This window comes from Betta splendens, chromosome 7, assembly GCF_900634795.4.
Source record: "Betta splendens chromosome 7, fBetSpl5.4, whole genome shotgun sequence".
In the NCBI taxonomy this organism is placed as follows: domain Eukaryota; kingdom Metazoa; phylum Chordata; class Actinopteri; order Anabantiformes; family Osphronemidae; genus Betta; species Betta splendens.
Genome location: NC_040887.2, coordinates 5,306,086 through 5,330,071, shown reverse-complemented (window position 1 = coordinate 5,330,071; position 23,986 = coordinate 5,306,086). Strand labels below are relative to the sequence as shown.

At 43.9% G+C, this 23,986-nt stretch overlaps 2 protein-coding genes across 5 annotated transcripts in view; both read left to right on the top strand.

Annotated features, from left to right (window-relative positions):
• The first annotated feature begins 931 nt into the window (after positions 1–931).
• Positions 932–15,101, top strand: atf7a (activating transcription factor 7a). 3 transcript variants are annotated; one of them, XM_055510521.1, is made up of 12 exons: positions 932–1,066; positions 6,029–6,159; positions 8,588–8,684; positions 8,914–9,026; positions 9,336–9,539; positions 9,746–9,894; positions 10,124–10,217; positions 10,315–10,434; positions 11,093–11,242; positions 11,460–11,648; positions 12,022–12,127; positions 12,267–15,101. In XM_055510521.1, the coding sequence occupies exons 2-12, from the start codon at positions 6,061–6,063 to the stop codon at positions 12,494–12,496; spliced, it is 1,551 nt and encodes a 516-aa protein (XP_055366496.1). In that variant the 5' UTR covers positions 932–1,066; positions 6,029–6,060; the 3' UTR covers positions 12,497–15,101. The 3 variants fall into 3 exon arrangements, with proteins under 3 accessions (XP_055366496.1, XP_029012607.2, XP_055366495.1); XM_029156774.3 differs by having other exon boundaries at positions 941–1,066; positions 6,088–6,159; positions 9,378–9,539; XM_055510520.1 differs by having other exon boundaries at positions 941–1,066; positions 6,088–6,159.
• Positions 15,102–15,628: 527 nt separating this feature from the next.
• The window catches only part of dip2ba (disco-interacting protein 2 homolog Ba), a 28,349-nt gene continuing 19,991 nt past the window's right edge, over positions 15,629–23,986 (top strand). For both annotated transcript variants that reach the window (XM_029156333.3, XM_029156331.3), the window contains exon 1: positions 15,629–15,896. In XM_029156333.3, the coding sequence (XP_029012166.1) occupies positions 15,812–15,896 (85 nt within the window). In that variant the 5' untranslated portion in view covers positions 15,629–15,811. The remainder of the gene's footprint in view (positions 15,897–23,986) is intronic.

The window sequence follows — 23,986 nt, the reverse complement described above, 5'->3', positions numbered from 1 at the left end:
TGCCGAATCCACATTTATGAAACTGAGGTGTCTGTCAGTGCAACTTCTATATTTGCAGAAAATGCCAGTGTAACAGCTGCTGTTGATTACATCAGCTGGTGCATCTTTAGTGCTTCATAATTAGTTTGTGATTTTTAATTAGGGTATTCGTTTCTAATATACCAAGCAACTGTCTTTGTTTTATGCAAAGTTACAAACATTCATGACATTAATGTGCACTAGTGAAAAGGGTAACGTTTAAGCAGAAGAAGAACGTCCAAAGAAATATACTTTGCTGACACAATTTTCATTGGAAATATATTATGTTTGTTTGGCTGGCTATTAAAACATTTTCCATATTACATAAATACAGCATGAGTACTAGGTTATAACAGTTAGCTGAAACAAACAAGCACAAACAAATTAAATTAAAACTAAAACTTGTATGCCCCTTTTCAGAACGAACTAAGAGTTATGAGAAATAATAAGCAATCAAACAAACAAAAACCCAAACAATTAAACACATTAAAAACATTTCAAATCAGCAAACATAAATAAAAAAGGTGAGTAGAGTAAGTCTGGTTCTTGACTAACAGTTTTTTTTTTTGTTTTAGCGTTCTTTATTGCACCCTTATAAAAATTCACTTCTAGTTTGTCATGGCATGTCAAGCGTTTCAAAGTGGAAGAATAACAGTTTAGTAAAGAAAAGGATATAACAGGTATCATCATGCCTTTCGTGCTTTCATCAAGTTGTTAAATAATTGAGATAAAACAAAATAAAACTAAAATACATATTTTAATTGACAAAAATAATAATAATAATCAGTAAAGGGTGAATTACTTTAACAGTAATGTTTGATTCACGTAAATTTGAAACAAATATTTTTGTGTATACGACGAGCCAAACTACGGGTGGTATGAATTTAAGAGGAGGCGTTCGTCGATCATTTCAAAAGATTATAGAACGTGCTCCTGACATATGGAAACTCTGTCGCGAAGTCTCGCGATAAGTCGACGTCGAGGGGCGTGTCAAATTCCAAGCGAGCAAGAGGAGAGGAGAGGGGGAGTCAGAGAGAGGGGCGCAAGGGTGAGTTTGTAAACACTTTATTACCCTTTAAATTCACCATAGATGTGTCGACTACATTAAACGCTGACCGGGTCGAACCCGTCGTGACAGTTTTCGCGGCTTGTTAACGTTTGAAACACGTATATTTATTGTCAAACTGTTAGAACGCTTGAGTCGCAGCCACAGTCTCGTTTTACACTCCAGTGTCAGTCCGCTAAGCAACTAACCGCTAGCTTTCCCCCCGCTTTTGTGACTTTCCCTCAACGGAAAGTCCTTAAAACACAGTGGTTCCTTTTGAATATTAACAAATAGCCGCTGGCGTGTGTTAGTTGTCATCCCCGGAAGTGGTAGTAGTACTGTTATTACTCATTTTAAACGTGTGCTCGGCCTGTAGTTAATGTTAGCCATGCCAGTTAGCCATTAGTTTTGCGTGGATACAAAAAGTTGACTTCGGGCTTTTAACCAATAAGATGGGGCTAATCGGTGTTATTGACAGGGCCTAAAGCCTTGCGTGCGTACGATGCCGTTGATTGACGGGCTCTTAGCCAATTGCTGGAGAGAACAGGCGGTCTCCTTACGGGAACAGGCAGGGCCAAATGTGCCCGTACGTAGCCAGAAGGTAATGGAGGCTAAAAAAGACAAACTTTTTCAAGCCACTCAGCGTTGTCTGGAAAAAAGGAACTGAACTTTACTGGACTTTGGGGTTTCTTTATGATAGTGGCGCGTTGGAAATGCCCGAATTCGCACTTGAACGTGTTAGTCGTTCGGCGGTGGAACGTGCTGGGTTGATCATCGACTGGGCAAGAGGAGCCTCAAAAGAAGTCAAAGTCAGACGTAGGGGTGATACCCATAGTATTGCAATTTGAGCTGAACGCCCCAGCATTCACAAACCCACGCATGTCAACACGTTCATTAGGAATGTAGGTCATGTTTTTGGCAGAGTTGTACCTAATTCCATCACATGCACAGTAAACGGCGGCCTGTCTGTCCAGTCAGTGTGTTGCATACGTTTGAAACTGTATGCGACTTAAATCTGCGTTGTTGCACCCTAAATGCTTCCATATTACAAACTCAGTAAATATATGGTGAAAATGCATGTTTCTTCTCAGATATATTAATTTAAGGTGTTATTGTTAAGTCACTACAGGATTGATGATGCATTTGGTGGGGTTGTGTTTTTCTTTTGGTTTTATTATTATGCAACCAGAAACTCTGGCAAATTCTGCTAAACGTTGTAGATATTGAATCCAATTGGCACAATGTTCGTGATTTCATTAGGAAAACAGGCTCGGCCCTGTATTGTATTACATTGTCTGCAACCTCCATATGTATTTAGCCCATGTCAGATATGCAGACATGGATGCAGGATTTTTTCCACCTACCAAATAGGCTGTTGCACCCACTCGCATCTATGGTCAAAAAAAGAGTGCAGCCCACATTTATTGGATCCCACCTGTGCTTCACTGAATACCGGTGATTAATTATTCCTGACCAATCACTGAACCCTCTGTTTTTCAATGGTTTGCTAACCTCTTTCCCTTCATTTACACGTTTTTTTTTCCGGGGGTCTCCCCCACCCCCTGGCAATTCAAGCCTCAGATTCCAGAGACACGGCTGCACCACGAGCTATTAATACAGTTTGTTTAGTCAGTTTCCTAGCAGGCTGCATCAAACACTGGATGACTGTGTCTGATTATAGCTGGTACTCCGTCTGCTTCACCTGCTGAGTCGGAGAAATCCTAGTTAACGGAGGGACTTTGGTAGCAGCTTAATGAGAGGGACATGAATTAGGGCACATTGTGTACTTTCTATGTCACTATGGATGCGAGAAGAAGAAAATAGGTTGACTTGTTACCTGTACCTGTAATGAATATCAGTAATGTGCTTTAGGTTACAACCAGTAGACATACTGACTGTCACATCAAGAAGTAAAGTCTGACTGAAGCGGAAATTTTTTACAGTTTTTGTAAAAAATGCTCACAGTCAACTCATTAATGATTTCCTATTTATTGCTTCCAAGTTATTGGGAACTGTAATTCTCAGTAGTTTAAGACAGAGTCAAGCAGTGGATGCTAGAATTGAACACATCTGGTACAATCAGGTAAAGATATCACTTCTAACAGCTTTGAAAACAAACTGTGTTTTCCACCAATGTCAGTTGCAATTTATGGTGGACTTCCCACAAAATCAAATCCCACACTTCAACTTTGTGCCAGACAGCCAAGTTAACGTCTAGCATGTCTTTAGTGAGATGTAAACTTTGAAATCTGTTCCCACTCCTTACTCCAGATGTGTCCATTTCTCCACACTGTCCACACCCTCGGTATAACGAGCTAGTTGGAATATCTCGTTTGCAGACACATCTCTGTCCAAATAGATTCAGTGGATTGTAAGCACTTTGCGAGGGCCTTGGCACTGACCTGCTACTATTCATCAGAGGGTGGGGGGTCTGCAAGGAATCGCACTGATCGGCTTCATTAAGCTTGTTGATCTGCACAGTAAGGAATATAAGATTTGCTTACAAATCTGATGCAGAACTCTTTCGTCATAGCAAAATGTAGCCCTGAGAAACACAACGGTTAGGTCTGTTGCAGGCCTACTGTCACAGGAGCACACTGTATTCCAACGCAAGTCTTCAGTAATCATGTGTTGGCTTAGGGGCAGCTGTCCTCAGCAGAGGGAGGAAAATATACTGACTTCAGCATTGGGAAAAGATTCAGACATTTATGCCTCGCCAACATAATGAATAATCTGTCCCACTCAATAATGTTAGGCTACATGTTCAACCCGTGTAGTAGGTGCAACAGAGGTTAATGGGACTATTGTATAGCAAAAAAGTTGAACTTGTTTTAAAATTCGCTCAAAGGTTCTATACTCTAAAATGAGTAGCAGTTTTTTTTATGACTCTAATAAAAGGTACAGAATTACAGAGGTGCTTATGCTAAATCCTCATAGTCAAAGGAAGGTTTAGGTGTATATACATAGCACGGGCTTTGATACATGTTGCTGGCTGCTGTACTGTCAGTGGGACGGTGTTGTGTAATAGCTGCCAGACGTCACTTTGGGCCAGCTGCGAGTGCTAAAACATTAATGTCCCTCCTTCATCGGCACCCCTCCAGTTCCCTGATATAAATTTAATGACCGTTATTTTTCTAAACTTCCCCGTTTGTCTTCACATGGATCTCTGCTCAGCTACTCAGCCCCGTGCAGGGTGGGGTGACTTCGCAGAGTTGGGGGTTTGTGCCGAATTGTTCTCTGGCTCGTAGCAGTAAACCTCGCACAAACAGAAGCGTATGCATATTCAACACTTGACAATAGCATCACTCATAAGAAGTGAACGCTGTTGTTTTTGTTTGTGGACCTGTGGTTAGCTTTGGGGGTGCTTCCGGTGTTTTCAGGTGCCCAACAATAAAATCCTTATGTGGCTCTGTTTTTACTATTTCACCAAATATTTATGCCTACAGTAAACCAATGAAACTCTCCATTTTGTGTTTTTCCAGTAGAGATCTGGGCAGTTAAATCAATTTATTGTTATGACCTTTTAAATATGTAATGCGTTGATCTTTTCGTTCACTGCGTCTTGCAGCGTAGCAGGATGTAACAAGCAGAGGGTGCGAGCAGTATAATGGTCACTGCCACTAGTTAAACTGCCTAAAGATGCATGACTGAAATTAAAATAAAAGAACAAACAGCACCAACTTCACATTCTACTGTGTCATTACGTTTAATTGCTAGCATAGTTTGGCTTTAAAAAGATGGGATGACAGTTTTTTGACTAAATGCGAATTACTCAGCGCACAGAATTAAGAAAATATGAAAGCTTTGGGTTTCTGCTGCATAGCTACATAACAGACTCTGTCAGTAATTACATTGCAAAGGATATGGTTCCAGTTCAAATGGCTGAGTGATTGTTTTAAACTACTGCTGAATACTTTGGACTCAGGATACACTTCCAGCAACCCTTCCTAAATTACATGATTCATTTTGCCAAACTGGTTCATAAACCCCAGAAAGTTCCACATTTGCCATTTACTGACCAAATCCCAAATAATGTCTAGATTGAAATGTTGTCAATATCACACACTTCCTCATTCATCTAGCCAGTTAGCTCAAAGTCTATAGGGGACGAAGAGACTCTTAAACTCTACTGTAAGTTATAATTAGGCCGGCATGAGGAAGAACCATTTTACTTTGATATACTGGGAATTGATTAACTGTTGATCATACAGTGTTTTAATATAGACATAGATTAAGTTTCCATGTCATTTGTGTTTTTATGCACTAGCATAAACAAAGTATGGAGACAAATGAATACTGTTAATGCCCCAGAACCTGCTATATTTATTTTTCTCAGATGTCATCCTTTTGAAATTTTTATCTAAATAGCTGTCACCCACTTCTAATTTACTGTACATTATTCTAAGGAAGTCCTTAATGTCGTGGTGACATTACCATCAATATGTAAAATTTTGCTGACTGTCTCTACTGCCATTTCTGCAAGTTAAGCAGAATAACAACAGTGTGGTATAACACCAGGTCAGTGTGAATGGGCTTGCTTCGAGATATTCCTGCAGGAAGGGGATGGTGATGACCCAAACAGATACTTTGCTCAGACAAACGTCTGAACCAGAAATAGGGAGCGACTGACTGAGGGGTACTAGAAGGGAAAAGGGTTCAGTGCTAGGAGGTGAAGGAGGGAGTGGTAACAAGAGAAGGAGGGATTGGAAGTGAGGAAAAACGAGACCGAGGGAAAAGGAGAGTGAGATGTCTTTGTGTAGACGGTATCCGTCGTCCTCTCTGGCAAGCGGCTCTTCATTGGCCAACCAGAAGCCCCCCTGTGTTGAGGAAGTATCACCAGGGAAACTTCGTCTTGCTGCCGCTGTGCGTGTTTTTCTCCTTGCCAGGGTTATTTTTAAATAGCATTTAGCTTCCTGCTCAGACTAAAGACTACAAGCCACAGCATCCCTGTTTTGTTGTTTTCAGGATTTACCAGTTGACAAATCAAGAAAGAAGCAATGTTCTTCTCTTCTGCTCTCCCACAGTTACATTGCAAGTTTTTTGCAAAAATGGGGGACGACCGACCTTTTGTGTGCAATGCTCCAGGCTGTGGCCAGGTAAGTCGTCGGCCTCTCCCTTCACTGTCTGTGTATTAGGTGTGTTTATCTGTGTCTCATCTGATAACTGTAACTAACTTGAACAAATACACTTCATTCTAAAAGAAAAATCACTTGAAGGCTAAAGGAAACTTAAAATGAAACATTAGGAGGGTCGGACAAGTGCTAGTGTGATATGAAAAAATGTGAGCTGTCCTTGTAACTCTGATTTATGCAACAACCTTAATGATCATCTCACTGTTTAGAGCATTCTAGCTAGCATGCTTGTTAGACAACACCATGTCTCCTTTAGCAGTGACTCAGTGGAGGCTCCAGTGAGTAATCGGAGCACAGTTATTGTCTCAACCTGTCACTGTTGACTTCTAGTGCCTGCAGACACAGGTTTGAGCTGTTGCAGTGACTCAGGTGAGTGCCAGTAGTGCGCTCACATGTCAGTAACGTGGAGCCTTGTCGAGCCTGGGCTGATGTAATAGCAAAGAGAAAGACGTGCTTTGTAAGACTCATAATTATTCAACACAGGAAATATTGTCTGATGTTGTTCTCATTTGTCTGAGTCTGCTTTCAGCTGTGGTGATATCCTTAGAGCTAGTGGTGGATTATCTCTCCCAGAGTCTGGAGGAAGAAAGCGTTCATGTGGTTAAGAATCGTTTGTGATTCACCAGCCCTTTACTATCGTTTGATCAGCTGTGATCTGTTGTACACAGGGTTTGTGGTTTGAACAGGAGTCATGTACAGCTAGTTAAACATGCATGTTAGATAAATAAATGATGATTTGTTTGGTTATTGTCTCCTCAAACCATTAGATACCTAGGGACCTCTTTCTGTGATGTAAATTCTTTGCATATTTCATCTGTAGGTATTATTATTAATTTAGATCGTCTAAGCAAAATAATATCATGGAAAGTTTTCAAGGCAAAGTGATGGTGGCTAATGGTGTGGATCTACAGCTGTGGCACTCTCACCCGCTTTGTTTGAGTGTGAAACTGTTGAATAAACAGATCCGCTATCGTAGTACACTGTGACAGTGTTAGAAGTTTGCCTGTATTTTTGTCATCACTATATCACTTTACATTGAGGAATATAAACATGTTTGTTGCATAATTTCAATCCAAACGTTCAACAGTTCGTTTGCGATTGTGACTAATATAAGTCTAATATTTCATTGTTCAAACTCTATTTTGTTCTTCCGACAAACCTTGAGCAACAAATCTGCCTCCAAAGTTGGCAAATATTCCAGTCTGACCTTAGGAAAATGTTAGTAGCCTCCTTTGTGTGATTGCTGAACAATTTTGGAAATATTGGAAAAATGCACACAATCCATGCAATACATTATGCATAACAGTCATTTAATATTAATAGTAGTAAATTAAATATATTACAGAACTTGAATAGTGTTCAAACAGTCTTCAAAAACTGCATTTCTGTAAATGCAATTTGTAACAAATTAGTCAGTCATTGTCATTATACAAATTGTTATGTAAGGTTGACCTGTACTCTCAGTTACAGCAAGTTCACCAACCTTTTAATAATGACTTCTCAGTATCTTTACATAATTATAAAGATATATACAGAGAAGTTTTCTTTCATGTTATGTTGCTTTGCAAGTGCATAATGCCTGTATACAGTTTTACTGCTGCCCTTTATGAGCAACAGTTGTCTACCAGGAAAGTCTGAATCATGCTCATAATAGAACAAGGATGATTGACTCCTGGCATTGCTCATGGTTTTCCCTTTACCAAGTTAACAACATCAACAACAATAGCAGCGGCCCTCCTTTAGGTGATGTCCACTGTGTACTATGGGGAGGGGTAAACTTAGCTGCCAGTATGTCATACAGGCAGATTAGTTAGAAATGATGTCCTTCACTTTGTTCAGATGGAGGAGACTAATAAGACATGTAATTGTATTGGTGATACTGCCGGTTAGGGCTAAAAATAAGCCTCCTGACACTTGACTGTGTTTCCACTTCACTCTCACGACTGAACTTGTAACTGCGACGCAGCACCCTAAAATAGGCAGCAATGAATGGTGAATAGGCTGGTGCCAAAGCCCAGATGAATCCTCTCACATCTCTGATTCACATGGCCACTTCTCTAAAGAGGCACCGTGTCTCAGACGATGTCTTGGTTTTCTTTCTCCATAGTTAATAGTTTTTACTCATAGTAAGTTAAAATATACACAGTTAAGACTGTATATGCATGTGCCATTTACACATGAAGTCTACAGCAACTGTAGCAACTTCATACATCTTAAAGTCATTTAGGATCTCATGCATTCTAGCCAATTTGACTTCATAATTGTAGTGTAATAGTATTAGACGGAAGACATGAAAAGCTGTAAACTACAAATGACCTTTTCTGTGTGTTGCATCACTAAAGTCATACTCACTTTCTTTCTTTCCTCTTGCCTTCTTGTTTACGAAATCCAGAGGTTTACCAATGAGGACCACTTGGCCGTACACAAACACAAGCACGAGATGACACTGAAATTTGGACCACCCAGGACCGACTCTGTCATTATTGCAGGTACTAGACGTGTGTCAGACTCACTTTACTCCTCCTCCTCCTCCTCGTTACTCATCCTGTCTGAGGTTTCAGGAGCTCTGTTTATGTTTTAAGAATATTAGTGAAATTTTAATAAAACCAGCAGTGAAGACACATGGGTGACAGTAGCTTTCTATACTCGATGCTAGGTGGGAACTATGTGTGAAGGCAGTTCCTTGAATAGTTGTCTCTGCTCATTCCTTTTTACCAGACCAGACACCTACTCCCACCCGCTTCCTAAAGAACTGTGACGAGGTTGGTCTGTTCAATGAGCTGGCCAGCTCCTTCGAACAAGATGAGGATGAAAAGAGGGCCAAGAACTCTGTAAGGAAGGCGTGATGGTTTATTTATGTTGTCTGTGTGTGCAGTTACACGTATTACGGTATACGGAACCAAAAACAACTCGAGTGAAAATACCTCAGGTTTCGAGCCGTCAAAAATGATCGCTTTAAGAAATTCCAGCCTTGTTCGTTTTGGCCGTGTGTTTATATTTATACTAACTAATGCAACGGCTTGTGCCAGTGTGTTTTACGACACTTAACATTGTGGCGCGGTTATTTGGTTAGTGTCATGAATAGTCACTTCCTTTTTTAATGTACTGTAGTGTTTGAGAATCTTTTCTTTCATATGCAGTTACTGGCTCTATCCCTCACTCACTGTCCCGCTGCTTCTCAGCTCCCGGCTTCCAACTGTGTAGCTTTGGACATGAGTCTACAGACGCCATCAGACGTGAAGGTGAAAGAAGAGTCACCTGTGGAGGTCGACTCCTCATCACCAGGAAGCCCTGAATCTATTTCTGAGTCCGACAGCAATCGAGAGCCTCTGGTTAAAGGGAAGGTAGGACAGAGTTGCATGACTTTACAGAGAAGAGGGAAGGAACTTGTTGAATGGTGTTGAAAACCTATAGCTGACTAAACATCAGCAAAATATGTCAGCATGTTTATTTTAGTGTTGTATGAATTAACTAATTGTGGAAGAAATTGTGATATTTTTGTATCCTTTGGCCAAAATGTCCTACTTTTTTTCTTTCTTTTTTTTTCCAGGACACGCCGCCCAGGAGTTCAGCGCCCACCCCGACCATTGTGCGTCCAGGCTCCCTCCCACTACACTTGGGCTTTGATGCTCTTCAGCCCACCATGCCATCACCCACCTCTGTGATCACACAGGCACCACCCTCCAACCGCACACTGGGGTAAGTTAAGTTTAGCATCCTTTTACTATATTGTAATGTTTTCATATATATGATGGTAATATTGTTTTTTTTCTTTCAACTTGATACACATTTTTGTGGGTTTAAGCAGTTGCTTGTCACGCAGCTTGAACTGGTTAGCGATGTATGTGTGAATTGTGCGGTTAGAGAACATTGTAATTTATTCGAACACGACTGAACTTTCTGCGCTTGTCATCTTTCCGTTGTCTAGTTCACCAACAAGCCACTACCCTATGATGATGCTTCCGTCTGGTCAGGCAGTGCCGGTGCTTCCTGGTCCTGCACACATACCTTCTGTCATTAATGTAAGAGACACCGGTTGTTTTATTGTGGCTTTTATGTTTGCATAGCTGAGACATTGGTTCTAGTTCTTAATTTATGTATATTGCATCTGGTCTCTAGCTGGCCCGGCCCATGTGCATGGTACCCAACATTCCTGGGATCCCTGGTCCTCCTCTGGGAGGCAGCAGCAGCGGCTCTAACTCCCCCTCTGGCTACAGCATCCACTCAGAGGCCAAGATGGTCAGCAGTAGATTAGTTCTCTATTTTTATCTCTGTTCTTCTTGTCTCCATATTCACCCTGCAGCCTTTCTCTGCATCATATGATTTCTTTAACTTTGCTTGATTAACCCGTTCACAACAAAATCCCCATCACTGCTGAGTTTATGCTATTGTACTACTGCTGTGGTAGATTTCACCACTTGCATAAAAGACCTACAGTCACATCCTTGTGTCAACAAGGGTTACAGGAGTTTTGCTGCTGGGCTGTTTGATCTTAGATGTTTTTTGGCACAGTCACAGTCATACTTTTTTAACCTAGATCTGTTGATTTAGTATAGTTTCAGGGCCAATGTTGATTTCAAAAGATTATTCTCAGTAGGTTAATGCACCACATCACAAAACAACATCAACTTGCAAAGCATTGAAAACTGAGCCTAGTTTAAAGAGGCTGGGACACAATAAACTGTCAGGTGAAAAACAAGCTGGAACTCTAAGAGACAGTCACGTCAGCTTGGGTCAAAATCTTTCGAGCAGCTATTTAAATCTACTCCTCAGAGAATTCAAGTTTTCCTTGGGGAAAGGGGTGGTACAAACAGGCACTTGTAATTTAGATTATGATATACGTTGAGAACTTGCTGTGTCACATAAAAATGTGCTTTATGCTGTTTTTCTCCTGTAGCGTTTGAAGGCTGCACTGTCTCAGCAGAGCCCATCAGGACAGAGCATGGGGATCATGGCCATGGGCAGCAGTCCCATGGTACCTCAGAAGGCAGAACAGAGCCAGTTACTTGTCCAGCACCCTGATGCTCCATCACCTGCCCAGCCTCAGGTAAACTTTATTAGTCAAGGACTTTCGTTGCAAGACTAAAGAGACTGTTCTAGAGCTTTTAAACCCACTGGATGCTATATGTGAGGTTGTATTAAGATGAATTCAATATGCTCTGAGTGAAACAATGAAGCTATGATTCACACTTCCTTTTTCTCTCTCTTCTCCCCTTTGCACCAAAACGCTGTCTTGTTTCCGCCTAACCCTTACCCTCCTCTAGGTATCTCCAGCTCAGCCCACAGGTGGGCGGCGGCGGCGGACAGTGGACGATGACCCAGATGAGCGAAGACAGCGCTTCCTCGAAAGAAATCGGGCCGCCGCGTCTCGCTGCAGACAGAAGCGCAAACTGTGGGTCAGTTCTCTAGAGAAGAAGGCTGAGGAGCTCAGCAACCTGAACGTCTCCCTGTCGGTGAGTGGCCAAGTGTGGGTAGATAGGCATAAAATGTGGCGTGTGGGAGGCCTGTTTAAATGCGTGCATCATCTCAATGACTGTGCAGTGTTGACAAGCTTGTGGATAATTTGATCCATGTAATCAAAATCAATTTTAAGGAATATTAAGGATAATAGACTGTTTGTTTCTATCTTTATTTTGTTATTTGGTGCTTTACACCAAACACCCACTGCTTTGCTATCAATCTAAACTATTTATACCTCTGGACCTTAAAGTGCTGACGCCTCTAAACTACATGACCTTAGAAACGAAATCATCATTGTTTCTGTAATTATGAGAGAGAATATGTCTAACTTTGAAGTAAAGAGTTGCCTAATTTTCATTCTCTCAGAATGAAGTGTCTTTGTTGCGGAACGAGGTGGCTCATCTGAAGCAGCTGCTGCTAGCTCACAAGGACTGCCCTGTTACAACCCTACAGAAGAAGACTGCCTACCTAGGTGAGCACTCCCATTTCAGGGTGTGCAATAATTTATTCAGCATTGTGTTCCTCCCACATATGTAGCAATAGTATCTATCTTTCAGTTTTATATTTAAATGCTAAAACTGTGTGTGTGTTTCCTTTTGTTTTTTTTGTAGCTGCAGAGGAGAGCATGAAAGACACATCAGAGCCCACAGGTTCCCCTGCCCCCGTGATTCAGCACAGCTCGTTGGCGCCCAGCCCCTCTGCAGGGCACAACGGCCTGAGCTCAAGGGCAGCGGCTGAGGCCATGGCCATGTCTGTACTGGCAGGAATGGGCCAGCAGCGGGCTGAGAGTGGACCCTCTCACATTATCATGGCTACACAGTCTCGGTCTGCTGCCAGATGATGAGGGATGTCACCACGGCCCAGACCTGGCTCATCACCCAGGGGCTACAAAAGAGCAGGGGACCCCCAACCCAACCCCAACTCCTTCTGCTTCCATTTGCCCTCATGTGGAGCCATCACGCTGTGGCCTGGAGCTCAGCAGCAGCCTTCTGGGAATGGACTGAGACTTTTTAGAGAGCTTCCTGTGCATTTTGCCATAGACTACAGGGGCTGGACTCCACCCCCCACCCCCACCTCCTTTCTCTCTGTGCCTCCCTGTTCATCTGTTCTACCCTCAGTCAAATTGAGTCTTCACTGGACTGCATCGCTCCAAGTGTACTGCCACAATGAACTTCTGATATAGAGGCATACAATATTTATGCGGTGAGACGGTGTTGCAAAAACATTCTTGATCAAATCAGATACCAAACAAGACATGGGGCTTTACACTGTTATCAGCAGGGAATTGTGCCTTGTGCTTCTCTACTTTTTAGCCATGCACACACTCACATGCGAACGCCGCTTCCCTAAACAGCCTCAGCTCCCAAGATGCAGTAGTCGTCTAGACTTCAATGATGGCGATCTCAAATGCTCACCAATACATTTTCTAAAACGGTTCCAGACATCAGGGGGAACCAGAACTAAAGACGTACCTAATTTCCCCCTTTTAAAATTTAGGCATAAAAACATGTTAGCATGTGACTTGTTCTAATAGAGTGTTATCATCTTTTTACAGTTTGTGCAGCTATATATATATATTTCTTTTCATTTTAATTGGCACATCCTCCCAGATTAGTCCACAGACTGAATATGCATTGGTTTATCTTGTACAGTAAAATTATTTCTTTATTACAGGAAGGGAATTTAACCTCTACCTTTTCCTTCAGATTTCTACAGGCAGGAAGAGAATAAGGCGGTTTACTGTTTGTTTGTTTGTCTGTGTGTCTGTCTGTTGATGCCTTTTCACCGTTGTCTGAAACAACTCAAGTGACTGTGTTTCTCCTTTTAGGCCAGGGCTTACTGTAACTGTTATTTTCACACTTCTCAGGATGGTTATGCATCCTTGCTGCTCATTGGAAGTGTGAGGAACTTCTTAGTCTCTCTACTACTTTACCAAACATAAATGAAGCCATAATGCCAACAGATTAGACAACCGGATCTCCAAAGAGCACCTGGTACTACGTCAGGAGCAGGCACAAAATAGCCACACTGTTATTTTATTTTTATTCACTTCACAGTGACACAATCCGATTTTTATCACTGCTTGTTACTTGCACTTAAACACAGTCTCACACACACAGTGCTTGATAGTTTTGCCTTATGATCACACTGGTGCCTCCCACTTAAATACTAGTAGGTTTGCTTATATTGAATACAGTTACACCTTCGAAAAATATCTGTCCCAATTTGTCCATTTCACTAATTTTCGACAAACCAACGAGTTACAAAAGTAACACATGGAATGCTCCTGGAAATGAAGTGTCTGACCACTGGTCTATTTGCGGTAACATTAAAGGATATAACACTTGTCTGTCATCTGGTGGAGAGACGCAGCTAAGACAGCTTCTCTGGTAAAAGGTTTTGAAGGACAAATAGTTCACGTATCCTGTTGGTGTTTCTGATCAAGATATCATTATAATATCCCATAAACATCTAAACACACCTGGAATGCTTTATTGATTTTTTTTTGTAGATTCTTATTTGATTTGATCATATATTCACGTGATGTGATATAAGATGTTGGTCCATTAACATAAGGGCATGTCTTTATGCACTAAAATAATGCAAGTGTATTGTTGCTTTGCATTTCTTTTACTCTGTTCAAGTTGTTGTGGTTCTCTCTGTGTTTTTCTTTGGATCCTTTTCTAAAAATGATATTTTCTCCTATATTTACTGTATACATGGATAGACATTTGCTCAGCAACTTTAATACCTTTCACCCATGACTGAACCTGTTGTCCCTGGTATTCTGTTGTACTTTGGAGCTGGCACTATATTTGGCTGGCAGTCCCCTTATAGACGATTGTTCGTATGAAATGAAAATTCAAGCGATATTTAGCGTTCATCTTTTCATGTAATTCATGTCATTGGCACCTTTTCTGTATCTTGTTTTCTTATGGGCTATTTTCAGCACTACAGATGATGTATTGTGCTGGAAATGCAAAAGTGTATTACTTACGATTGTACCAATGAATATAGAAATTAATTTCTTGAATACATGAATTTGTTTCTTTTATAGAAAATGTCAGTCCTTTTTCAAAAAGAGGTTTTTATTCCCTTTATTATATTTTTTAAGATGAATTTGGTGTTCTTTGACGTCCCTGTCTAACTTATTTTTTTAATTGGTCAAATAACAATTATCTTTACAGTCTTTGGCGTATTGATATTACCTAGAATTTATAGATAGTTATGAATAGAGAAAGAAAATGAAACCTGCAACATTATGACACTTAGTGTACTAATGTTTTTCCACACTCCCATTGTTGGACTGATAATTTCAAATTGTACTTGTACTGTACATATCTGTACTATATGAATATATTTACTTTTCCATGCATGTCCAAGTGAAGTACTATGAACACTTACAGTGCTGCAGATTTAATTAAAGAAACTACATCTAATAAGGATTAAGTGGTTTTGTTTCTTTATTTTCAGTACATTAACTGACACAAGTATGGTGTGACAAAACTTGACAAGCTCTTTGGTTCCAGAGCTAAAATTGTGAATTCTAAAATGATTCACCTTCTTCAAATCAGGCTCATATTGATAATGTTTTTAGCAACTTAAGGTTAAATTCTACAGTTAAGAATATCCCCATTGTATCTTATGGACATGAAAGACTGAAATAATCAATATTTTGAAATCTAACAAAAATGAGTCCGTTTCTATGATTTTATTGTCAAGGAAGCAAAACAATGACACAGTCCTGCTTTTGATCTGGATCATTCTTGCACTACATTGATACTTGGTAAAGGAACAAACAGCCACAGTTCTACTCTCTACTTCTTCGTGTTGCCTTGAAGCCCATTTTCCTGATGGTAGCTGACGCTGTGCTGCGGGGCGGACGCCAGGGGGCGCCCCAGCGCCGGCGAGACAGCCGGCTGGGGCGCAGTGAATTAACGCACAGACGAGGTAAAGGCGGTCACGTGACCGCCCGTTGCCGTTGGTGAGTTTTCCCATTATGGCGGAGGGGTCAGCCGTGCGGATGGACTGTCTCTTCCACTCTGATGCTTGTTTCGCGTCCTGAGGGAGGGCGTTTTGTTTTTTGTTTTCACACATCCCCGCTACGGACCGGGCTCGTTTCACCTAGACTGCACTCGTGTTTATCGGCGAAGTCATGGCAGACCGCGGCGGGGATTTGTCCGCCCTGCCGAAGGAGGTTAGAGACCAGTTGGCGGAGTTGGATCTGGAGCTGTCTGAAGGTAAAACGGGGAGGGGGGCTGGCGGAGCCGACGGGGGGGTGATGCTAAACCCACATTTTTAAGCTAGCTCTGTGTCTCAGCTGTCTGGGCTAAGCAGCAGCAGCCATTGAAGCCATAGTTTCCTTCTCACGCCTCTGTCGGTTTCCAATGAACGGAGTCGGGCTGTGCCACCTAGCTTATTATGTGCTAATAGAGAATGTGGGCGCACGCGCTAGCAGTGCATGACAAGCAGCATTGCACCGCAGGCGTTCGTTGCCCATTGTTTGTGTGACGTTAAAGCTTCTCTAAACCCGGGCAAAGATCCTCTCACTGGCTCCTCGTTAGCTGCGTGGAACGTCAAAGGCGTTCACGCCACGCTGTCTGTGTAGCCGCGTGACAGTGGGACGGTCAGAGTCATGGCCCGACAACCAGGGCTTGACCCCCCTCATGTCTACACACATTTATGCTGAGATCAGTGTCTCGCCACATAATAGATGTATGTATATGCTGTACTGGAGCCCTAGTTTCACCTCAACGCGTTATTGCCACAAAGCTGTGAGTCAAGTGTGACTAGTGTTGGGATGTGGTGACTAGGCCCGTAGTCATGAACGCGCAGCCCGTTGAAGATGACTGTCAGTAACTTGCGGACGTAGCATGTGACCTCGGTGTGGGTGATGTTGTGCTCCGTGTAAAACTGCTATTACTGGAATGGTAGCTTTGCCCAGCAGCACCGCTCATCCTCACCCACCACCCGCCTCTCGCCTTGTGGGGGATGTGTCAGGTGTATGAACCCCAGCCTGATGGTGGTGATGGCTCTGTTTGTCGACTCCTTTGTCACATATTGACATCATTTGTTCTCAGGAATGCATCAAAAGCAGCTGATCTTTCTTCTGCACCTTATGACACAGCCATGACAATATGCCATCTTGTATAATTCTTTATAATTTAGAGCTGACTCATAGAATTACAGTGGTTGTTTCACATATTTTAACCGTTCTCTCTGCATCTTGGGGTGTATTCTGGGTCATGATCATGGCTCCAGCGGATCTATTGCCTTTAAGTTGTAAATCCATCATCAGCTATCCATCCTTTTATCATAACTGTCTGTGGAGATTGCTGGGGGCACTGGAGCAGACCACAGCTCCTGGGTGTGAGGCCGGGTTCACCTTGAACAGGTGGCCCGTATCCAAACCTGTAGACATGTTGCTGGATGCTGGGGGGAAGCTGGAGTACCCAGGGAAACCACGCAGGCACGGCAAGATCACGCACGTTGTTCACACCAAAAACCTTCGGTCAGTTATAATTAGCATAAACAGGAACTAGCTCAGAACGTTTAAAAAAAACTCGAGTCTCATGCTCACTCAGGTTTTTTGCATGCTTGAGAACTCAGTGATTTTTGAATTTCAGCCTTCATGTATTAAATGAGGTATAAAACAGTTGAGTATTCATGAGTTTGCAGTATTTTAGTCCAGTCCCGCTATGACTGGATGCATGCAGCATGTCATCGCCTTAACAGCTATTTTTCACAACAAGCTCTCCTCTGGACCGAGTGGAAATGCCTGTTCCTTTGTTGCCTGGATAAGAACACAGAGCTGCCAAATGGCCTCTTAAAAAACAGCCCAGTTCTGCGCCCCCTGTGACCGTGGCGACACAATGAGAATCATTCAGCTGGTCTGGGCTGCCACGGCCAAGAGCTCCGCGACCATTTAGGCTATTCAGCTGAACTCAGTCATTGTGCGCACGTTGGAATGAGCTGCCTCCGTAGCAGAAGAAGGGAGGGGCTGGTGATTGGTCATACTTGAAGATGACGCGTGGTGTGTGTGCTTCCACTGGGAGACGTTGCCGCCCTCAGGCCCTGCCTGCCGTAAATAAGCCAGCTGGGATCATTTGTGTGATGCTTCTGGTTCGGACCCGCTCCGCATCATCCATCGTCCGATTCTGTGGACACTTCCTGAGACTGGAGCTAATGTGATGCCACTCCTTGTTTTATAGGTCAACGTATGCGCTGGCGTGAGACTAGTGTCAGCGGTTGTAACACTCTTTGTGCCTTACACAAGTTTAAATAGTTTCACAGCGTTGATTCTTTGTTAGCAAGTCGAGCAAATGCTGCTGCAGGGGCGAGCGGTGTGGTCAGAATCGATACTACTCAGATCATCGCAGCAGTATGTCACCGCTATTAAAGCAATGTTTGTCTTTTATCTATTAATTGTTTGTCTGGAGTCTGTGCAGCGAGACGGGGAAACGAGCGCCACTCGTCCCCAGCTGAAGCGAGCTCCAAACATCATGCGCGCTGCTCAACTACTTCCTGTGACACATGCTAAGAAACGAAACCCGTGTTCGTCCCTCAGAGCTAAATGGGTTTTGTAGTATCTGGAGCGCGGTGCTCGATTCGAGGAGGATAAACAACGCGAGGCCAACATGGAGAGCTGTTCCTGACTGCATTCGAATGTGCTTTGAGCGCTCTGGATTGTGTGCTTGTGCGGCGTCGTGTGTTTGAACATGCAAATGTGTGTGACATAATACTGTGAATAGTTAATGATGGCTGCAGTCCCGTTCCTGCCTCCCAGGCCTGGGGTGGGCTCAATTATTCACATGCTCTCATTAAATACCGATACACCCTCACAGAGCGGCGTGGGCGGGCGTGCTGGTGTGCGTGACTTATTTATGCTAAGAAAAAAAATATATATAAAGCCGGACTTCTTTGAGTTGGTGCCAGGAACTCTGTTGACGTCCCACTCATGGGCTCAACGCAGACCTGCACAGCTTTTATTGTGTCAAACTCACTTTCTCCAGTGGATGTTGCTTAACTTGCTGAACAAGATCATGTAGAGTCAGGTGTGACTGGGCAATATGACCGCCATCAACAATAGCAATAATAACGTATAGGTAATGCAGCCAGTGTTGCGTATTTTTGAACTACCTTCAGTGTAGTTTGTCCGACCAAACTAGAAATCTGTTGCTTTTGTTTGTCTTTAATACAGGTGACACAACCCTGTTGTATTGTCCCCGGTGCGGTTAATGTATAATCATACCGACCTCTGACCCAGCCCAATGTCAGGACTCATGGTACTGTAGGATCTAACAGTCTATGGAAGCTGGACGTGTTTACAGTCAAGGCAAGCGTGGATCTAGTTATAGCTCAGTGAGTCAGAGCAGTGAGGTGTGTCCCTTTCTCCAGGGCACATCTATCCACTGAAAAGGTGAGAGAACCTGTTTCAGCCTCCCGTCTCACTGTGCTGGTTACTGCTGGGTCGGCATAGCGCAGACTGTGACTCACCCTAGGGAAAGAATGAATGGGAGTTCGGTGATGTCAGACCCCTTTTCCCAGTCAGCCCAACGCCCACCTTCCTGCTCCTCCTGTCATCTTGTGAAGAACATCTCATGGTACTGCCCAACCTTCCTCTCGGCGCCTTCGGAGGCCTGTATCAGTCGCAGTGATGTTGGCGCTTCTGGCTAAAGGATGAACTCGTTGGTGAAGTGAAGCTTCTCCCTCTGTGGGCGCCCATGTGGAGCCCCTCCAATCTATGGCCGCCCTCTGCCCGGCCGGCCACGTGACTGCGCTAATGCTGAAGAATGCTCCCGTGAATATAAATAGACCCGGCTGGTAAAACAAATTCACTTTCATGGCTGTGGAGGAGAAAACAAGCGTGTCTTTGACACAAAAGCCTCGCCGTGCTGGCGGCGCGGGCCGCGCTCTCCGAGTCCCAAGGAGTCGCTCCTAATTGTGTGCGCTTCTTTCTCGGCAAATCAGATTTTCCTGCTCGTAGCGAACGCTCTCGCGTCCAAGCCACCGGCCCGGTGGCCCCTACATGTGGGTCACTGTTACGCCCATGGGGTGTGTGTGAAATACCACGGCCCGTCGGTAAGTGCCCTCCTCCGGCCGGGCCGCCTGCCGTCCCACCCACGCTCAGATCTGCTGTAGGGGTGTTAATTACAAGGGCCTCACACCCCTCGCTTCACTGGACTAACTCATGTTAAGGAGCTGATCATGAGTTTCTGACTAGCGACCTTCTGTCAGTTCGAACCCCCCCCCCCCCCCCCCCCCCCCCCCCCCCCCCCCGCCACCATCGCACCCGCTCCTCAGCTGATCAGCCACAGCTGATCATTAAAGCCCTTTGAAGTGGACAACAGCTATTTTCTCAGCAGTTGGCCGGTTTCTATATATGAACCCGCAGGCCTGCGTCACAGGAAAGGCTGATGGGAAACTAGAGCTAAGGGGCACGGCACTGCCGCTGTGTAGGTACAATAACATTTTCCAAAAGGTCATCTACTTTCTCTGGCCCGCTTTCATTAGGTCATGTTTGCGGTTTTCCCTTCTGGATGCGTGCCTTGCATTTCAGTAGGCCTTGTGTGCAGCCAGTGGTTAATCACAGGGTCCCAGTGAGTCCTGAGGAAACCATCCGTCCCGGCCCCTTGCTTGAACCGCTTCACCTCCACACCCTCGAAGGAGGTAAAACAAAGGCCACAGATGCACCGCGGGGCGTGGCTCCATATAACTGTCAGTTAACACGTGCTCCTGGGCAGGTGCAAGTTCACATGCTGCTTATAACCTTCAGTGAGAACCCGAGGTTGGTGTCGACACCGCTGCCCGTGGTCATTTCCCGGCGATGGCGCTGAAACCAGTTCCTGTTGCTGTTGTTTTGAGTGTGGGCCACGTTTTGTGGTCTTAACACTGAACTGTGCCACGGTGTAGAAGTACTGCGGTACAAGTACTACATGCCCGCGTGTTTGTCACGGCCGCGTATCAGCAGGAAGCCTTTGCTCTGCTGTGCCCTGTGTCGTGTTACATACTCCCCCAGACACTGATGACACAACAATGACTGTTTCACTGTCTGGATGTTATCACGATCACTTGGCTGCGATCGAGGTGAAGCAACCGTTGGAGTTAAGGCTCATAATCCTCGATCATCAAGCTTCGCTTTCCCTCGACACCGTGTGCGCACTTGTTGCCTTATATACCTTCAGACGCCTGGGGTTCATTTCCTGGCGAGCTGTGTCATCATGTCACATCATGTTTGTCCATATTAAAGCAGCACAGTGTGTGTTTCATTTTGTGCAACAGGTTCCTACTGCCACATTTTCACATGTCAGATTTGGAAAATGAAGCTTTTTGTCTTATTAAAACTGGTTTAATATTAGTATTATTATAATTTTCTAAAAATAGCAGCCACTGAGTCTAATTTCCAATTTTCTCCTTCCCCTTTTGAGACACTCCACCACCCCCTCACCTGTGCTGTAATGATTAGCTTCTTGCTAACGTGGCCTTACTACCACTCCTCTGGGACCTTGAATCCTCACGGTGAACTGTTTTCCGCTCACGTGAGGGCTTGCCTGCTTTCCAGCGGTGCAGGCAGCCGCGCATTGTGCTTTTCACACACTGAGCACCGTCCCTCGCCTCTAATGCCGGCACCTTGTTGGACGTCCCCACAGACTGGCAGCCATCATTTCTGAGCAGCGGTAGTTACCCATCCTCATGACGAGCTGTTTAATGAGCGTCAGAGGTCAGGACTATGAGCTGTGCAGAGAGCAGAGCGGAGGCAATAAAGCCTGTGTGGTTTCAGTGTCAGCTGGAGATTCAACACCCGAGATGTGAGTGTTCATGGCTTGTTAGGAGTTCATAATATTGATTTAATGAGTGCCTCTCCAACATTAAGGTCCTTTTAACCAGTCAATCAATGCGCAATTAACAATGGAGAAGCATTATTTGTGCAGATATCATCCAGGAGTGATGAGGTTATTGCTGAGCTTTATTTTTATGGTGAATGTTTGACAGCGTGTTGCTGATAGTTCAGGTGATCTACAGGGCTCACCGGACCAGAGGTCATGTCGTCTGAGGACGTCTCTTCACTTGAACCAAAGTGAAAGTTCAACAGCTTTGCTCTCATTCACCAGACAAGCGTTTCAGCAGTGTGCAGGCCAAGATGCTGCTCTTTCTTCTATTGGTGTGCTAATTTAAGCCCCAGTCAACCTACTGACCTGGTTAGTGTTCATCTAAAATAAGTGAGTTAGAAGCAGTGCTGACAAAGTGGCGTTGGTTGATTCGTACTGTGAAATAGACTTCTCCATCGACTGATAGCAGGCTCTGTTACTCACCCTCCAATAAGCTGAGACAGATTGACAGTAAGCCTGCAAACACAAGATCCTGTAGCAAAGTCATCCCAAGCATATTTAATTGTGCTTTTAGTTTTATGGAAGATCAATACGAGTCTCAAATGGAACTTTAGAGGCACGTGCTTGGCAGTGGCACAAAAATAAGACAAGTGAGACGCAGGGATTTGTTAACAAATGGAAAACTCCTAATCCTGACTGACATTCTTGCCGCAACATCTCAGCACAGGTACTGATTGTTTGAACGGTGTTGAGATTTCATGCTTCTAGAAGAGAGAGAGAGACGCACACTCACACACTATTATCATAAATCTACCCTCTGAACCAGGAGCCAGAACATTTGCTGTGACAAGGGTCAGTTTCAGCCACATTGATGTGACAGCGGCCTTCAGTAGTTCCAGGTGATTGACGACTCCTTCGGCGCCGGACACAGACGTGACAGGTTGCTGAAACTAGACAATCTGTCCAGAATCCACCCTGGGTCCAGCGTCCCGCAGGCCCGGTAGCTGCAGGGCAGCTCCTCTGTCCTTGTTTACTGCCCCTGTCTGACGTCAGTTCCCTGAGTCAGCAAATGCTGCGTTCACTTGTTGGTTGTTGTCACAAGTGAGTTTGTCATTGCCAAGACTGTACGACTCTCCAGTTATTTGTGTTACGTTTAACCAATTTAGGTCACCTAGATTAGTGCAGCGATTAGTGAGAGGATATTAACACCACTGCTTCACTCCTCTTCAGTGTTATTAAGCCGAAGGGGCTAGGAATTAGTTCTCGGTGTTGTAACCCTCCCAAGTTCACTTCTCACACAGCTGCTTGTGGTGGTGGCCCATACTCCCCTATGCTGTATGAGCACGGCGACCATCCTGTGCGATTGTGCGCTGCAAACAGAGGATTGTTACGTCTTGTGTTTGAGAGCATAACCTACAGTTTGATCTTGCAGCAAACACAATTGCACTGAAGTGTTGTTGTCCCTGACAGGAAGGTCTGACTGGATGGAGAGAGCTCCACTCAGACGAGGAGGACTTCCAGCATGTCCGTATCCCACGTGTGAGGATGGTTTTGTGAATGGAGCGTGTTTTAGGGTTTCAGGGTGCATGACAGAGAGGTTGATGCTGCAGCTGATCCTCCACCGTCTGTCTCTTTTTACTGGGTGACTAGCTTTGTGTAGCCCCACCCTTGCTTTCAGGTTTCATTACTTCTTCTGCCACATCCTCTGTTCTTTCCCTTCCTTTTACAGTAGGTCTACTGTCATTACCTAACAAACCCTTTAAATCCCACATGTGCCACAAATGCACATTTTATGTTTTCTTTTTCACTTGATGCACATTGTGGACTTAATGATGCCCCTCACAGCTTGATGGAAATGGGAAATCAGCAGTGGCCAACACTGTCTGCATTATTAGGTGCTCTCTGTAAATACATCCCTATGCACACAGTCCCTTCAGCCTTTGAGGAACCACAGACGAAGCAAATCTGTTTGCAATCTGAAGATTCTGTCCAGAGACGTTCCACTCCCCCAGCCTGTTTCTCAGCTGGCTGGATGATTTCTTCAGCCATCCAGGGATCACTTCATCCTCTCTGTCTGCCTGAAAACCCCCACATGGTCTCTCCGGATCCCACAGGGATTGTAGGCCTGCTTTTGGAGTGGAAAACATTGGTCTTAGGGATGGAAGGCCTTTGTACAAACTCTTGAATCATTTCCCAGACACGAACAAAAGCCCCCGATTAAGAAATGTTAGCTTGTGATATCTAATAGCTGTTCAGCTGCTGATACAATGAAGATAGAAAACACCTGCAGATTTAAGAATTCCACACAGTCCTATGGATGTAGGTCCTTATTTCGATTTTTGGCTCAAACCACACTCAAACTGACGAATGTTTCCACTTATCTTTTCTCCTTACTATGTACATCACACCAAGAAAATGCTTCTACAACAATTAATAGGCTTCAGCCAAAATATCTAGGAAGTATCATAGAGCACTAAAATAATTTCATTGTTTTTATTCTA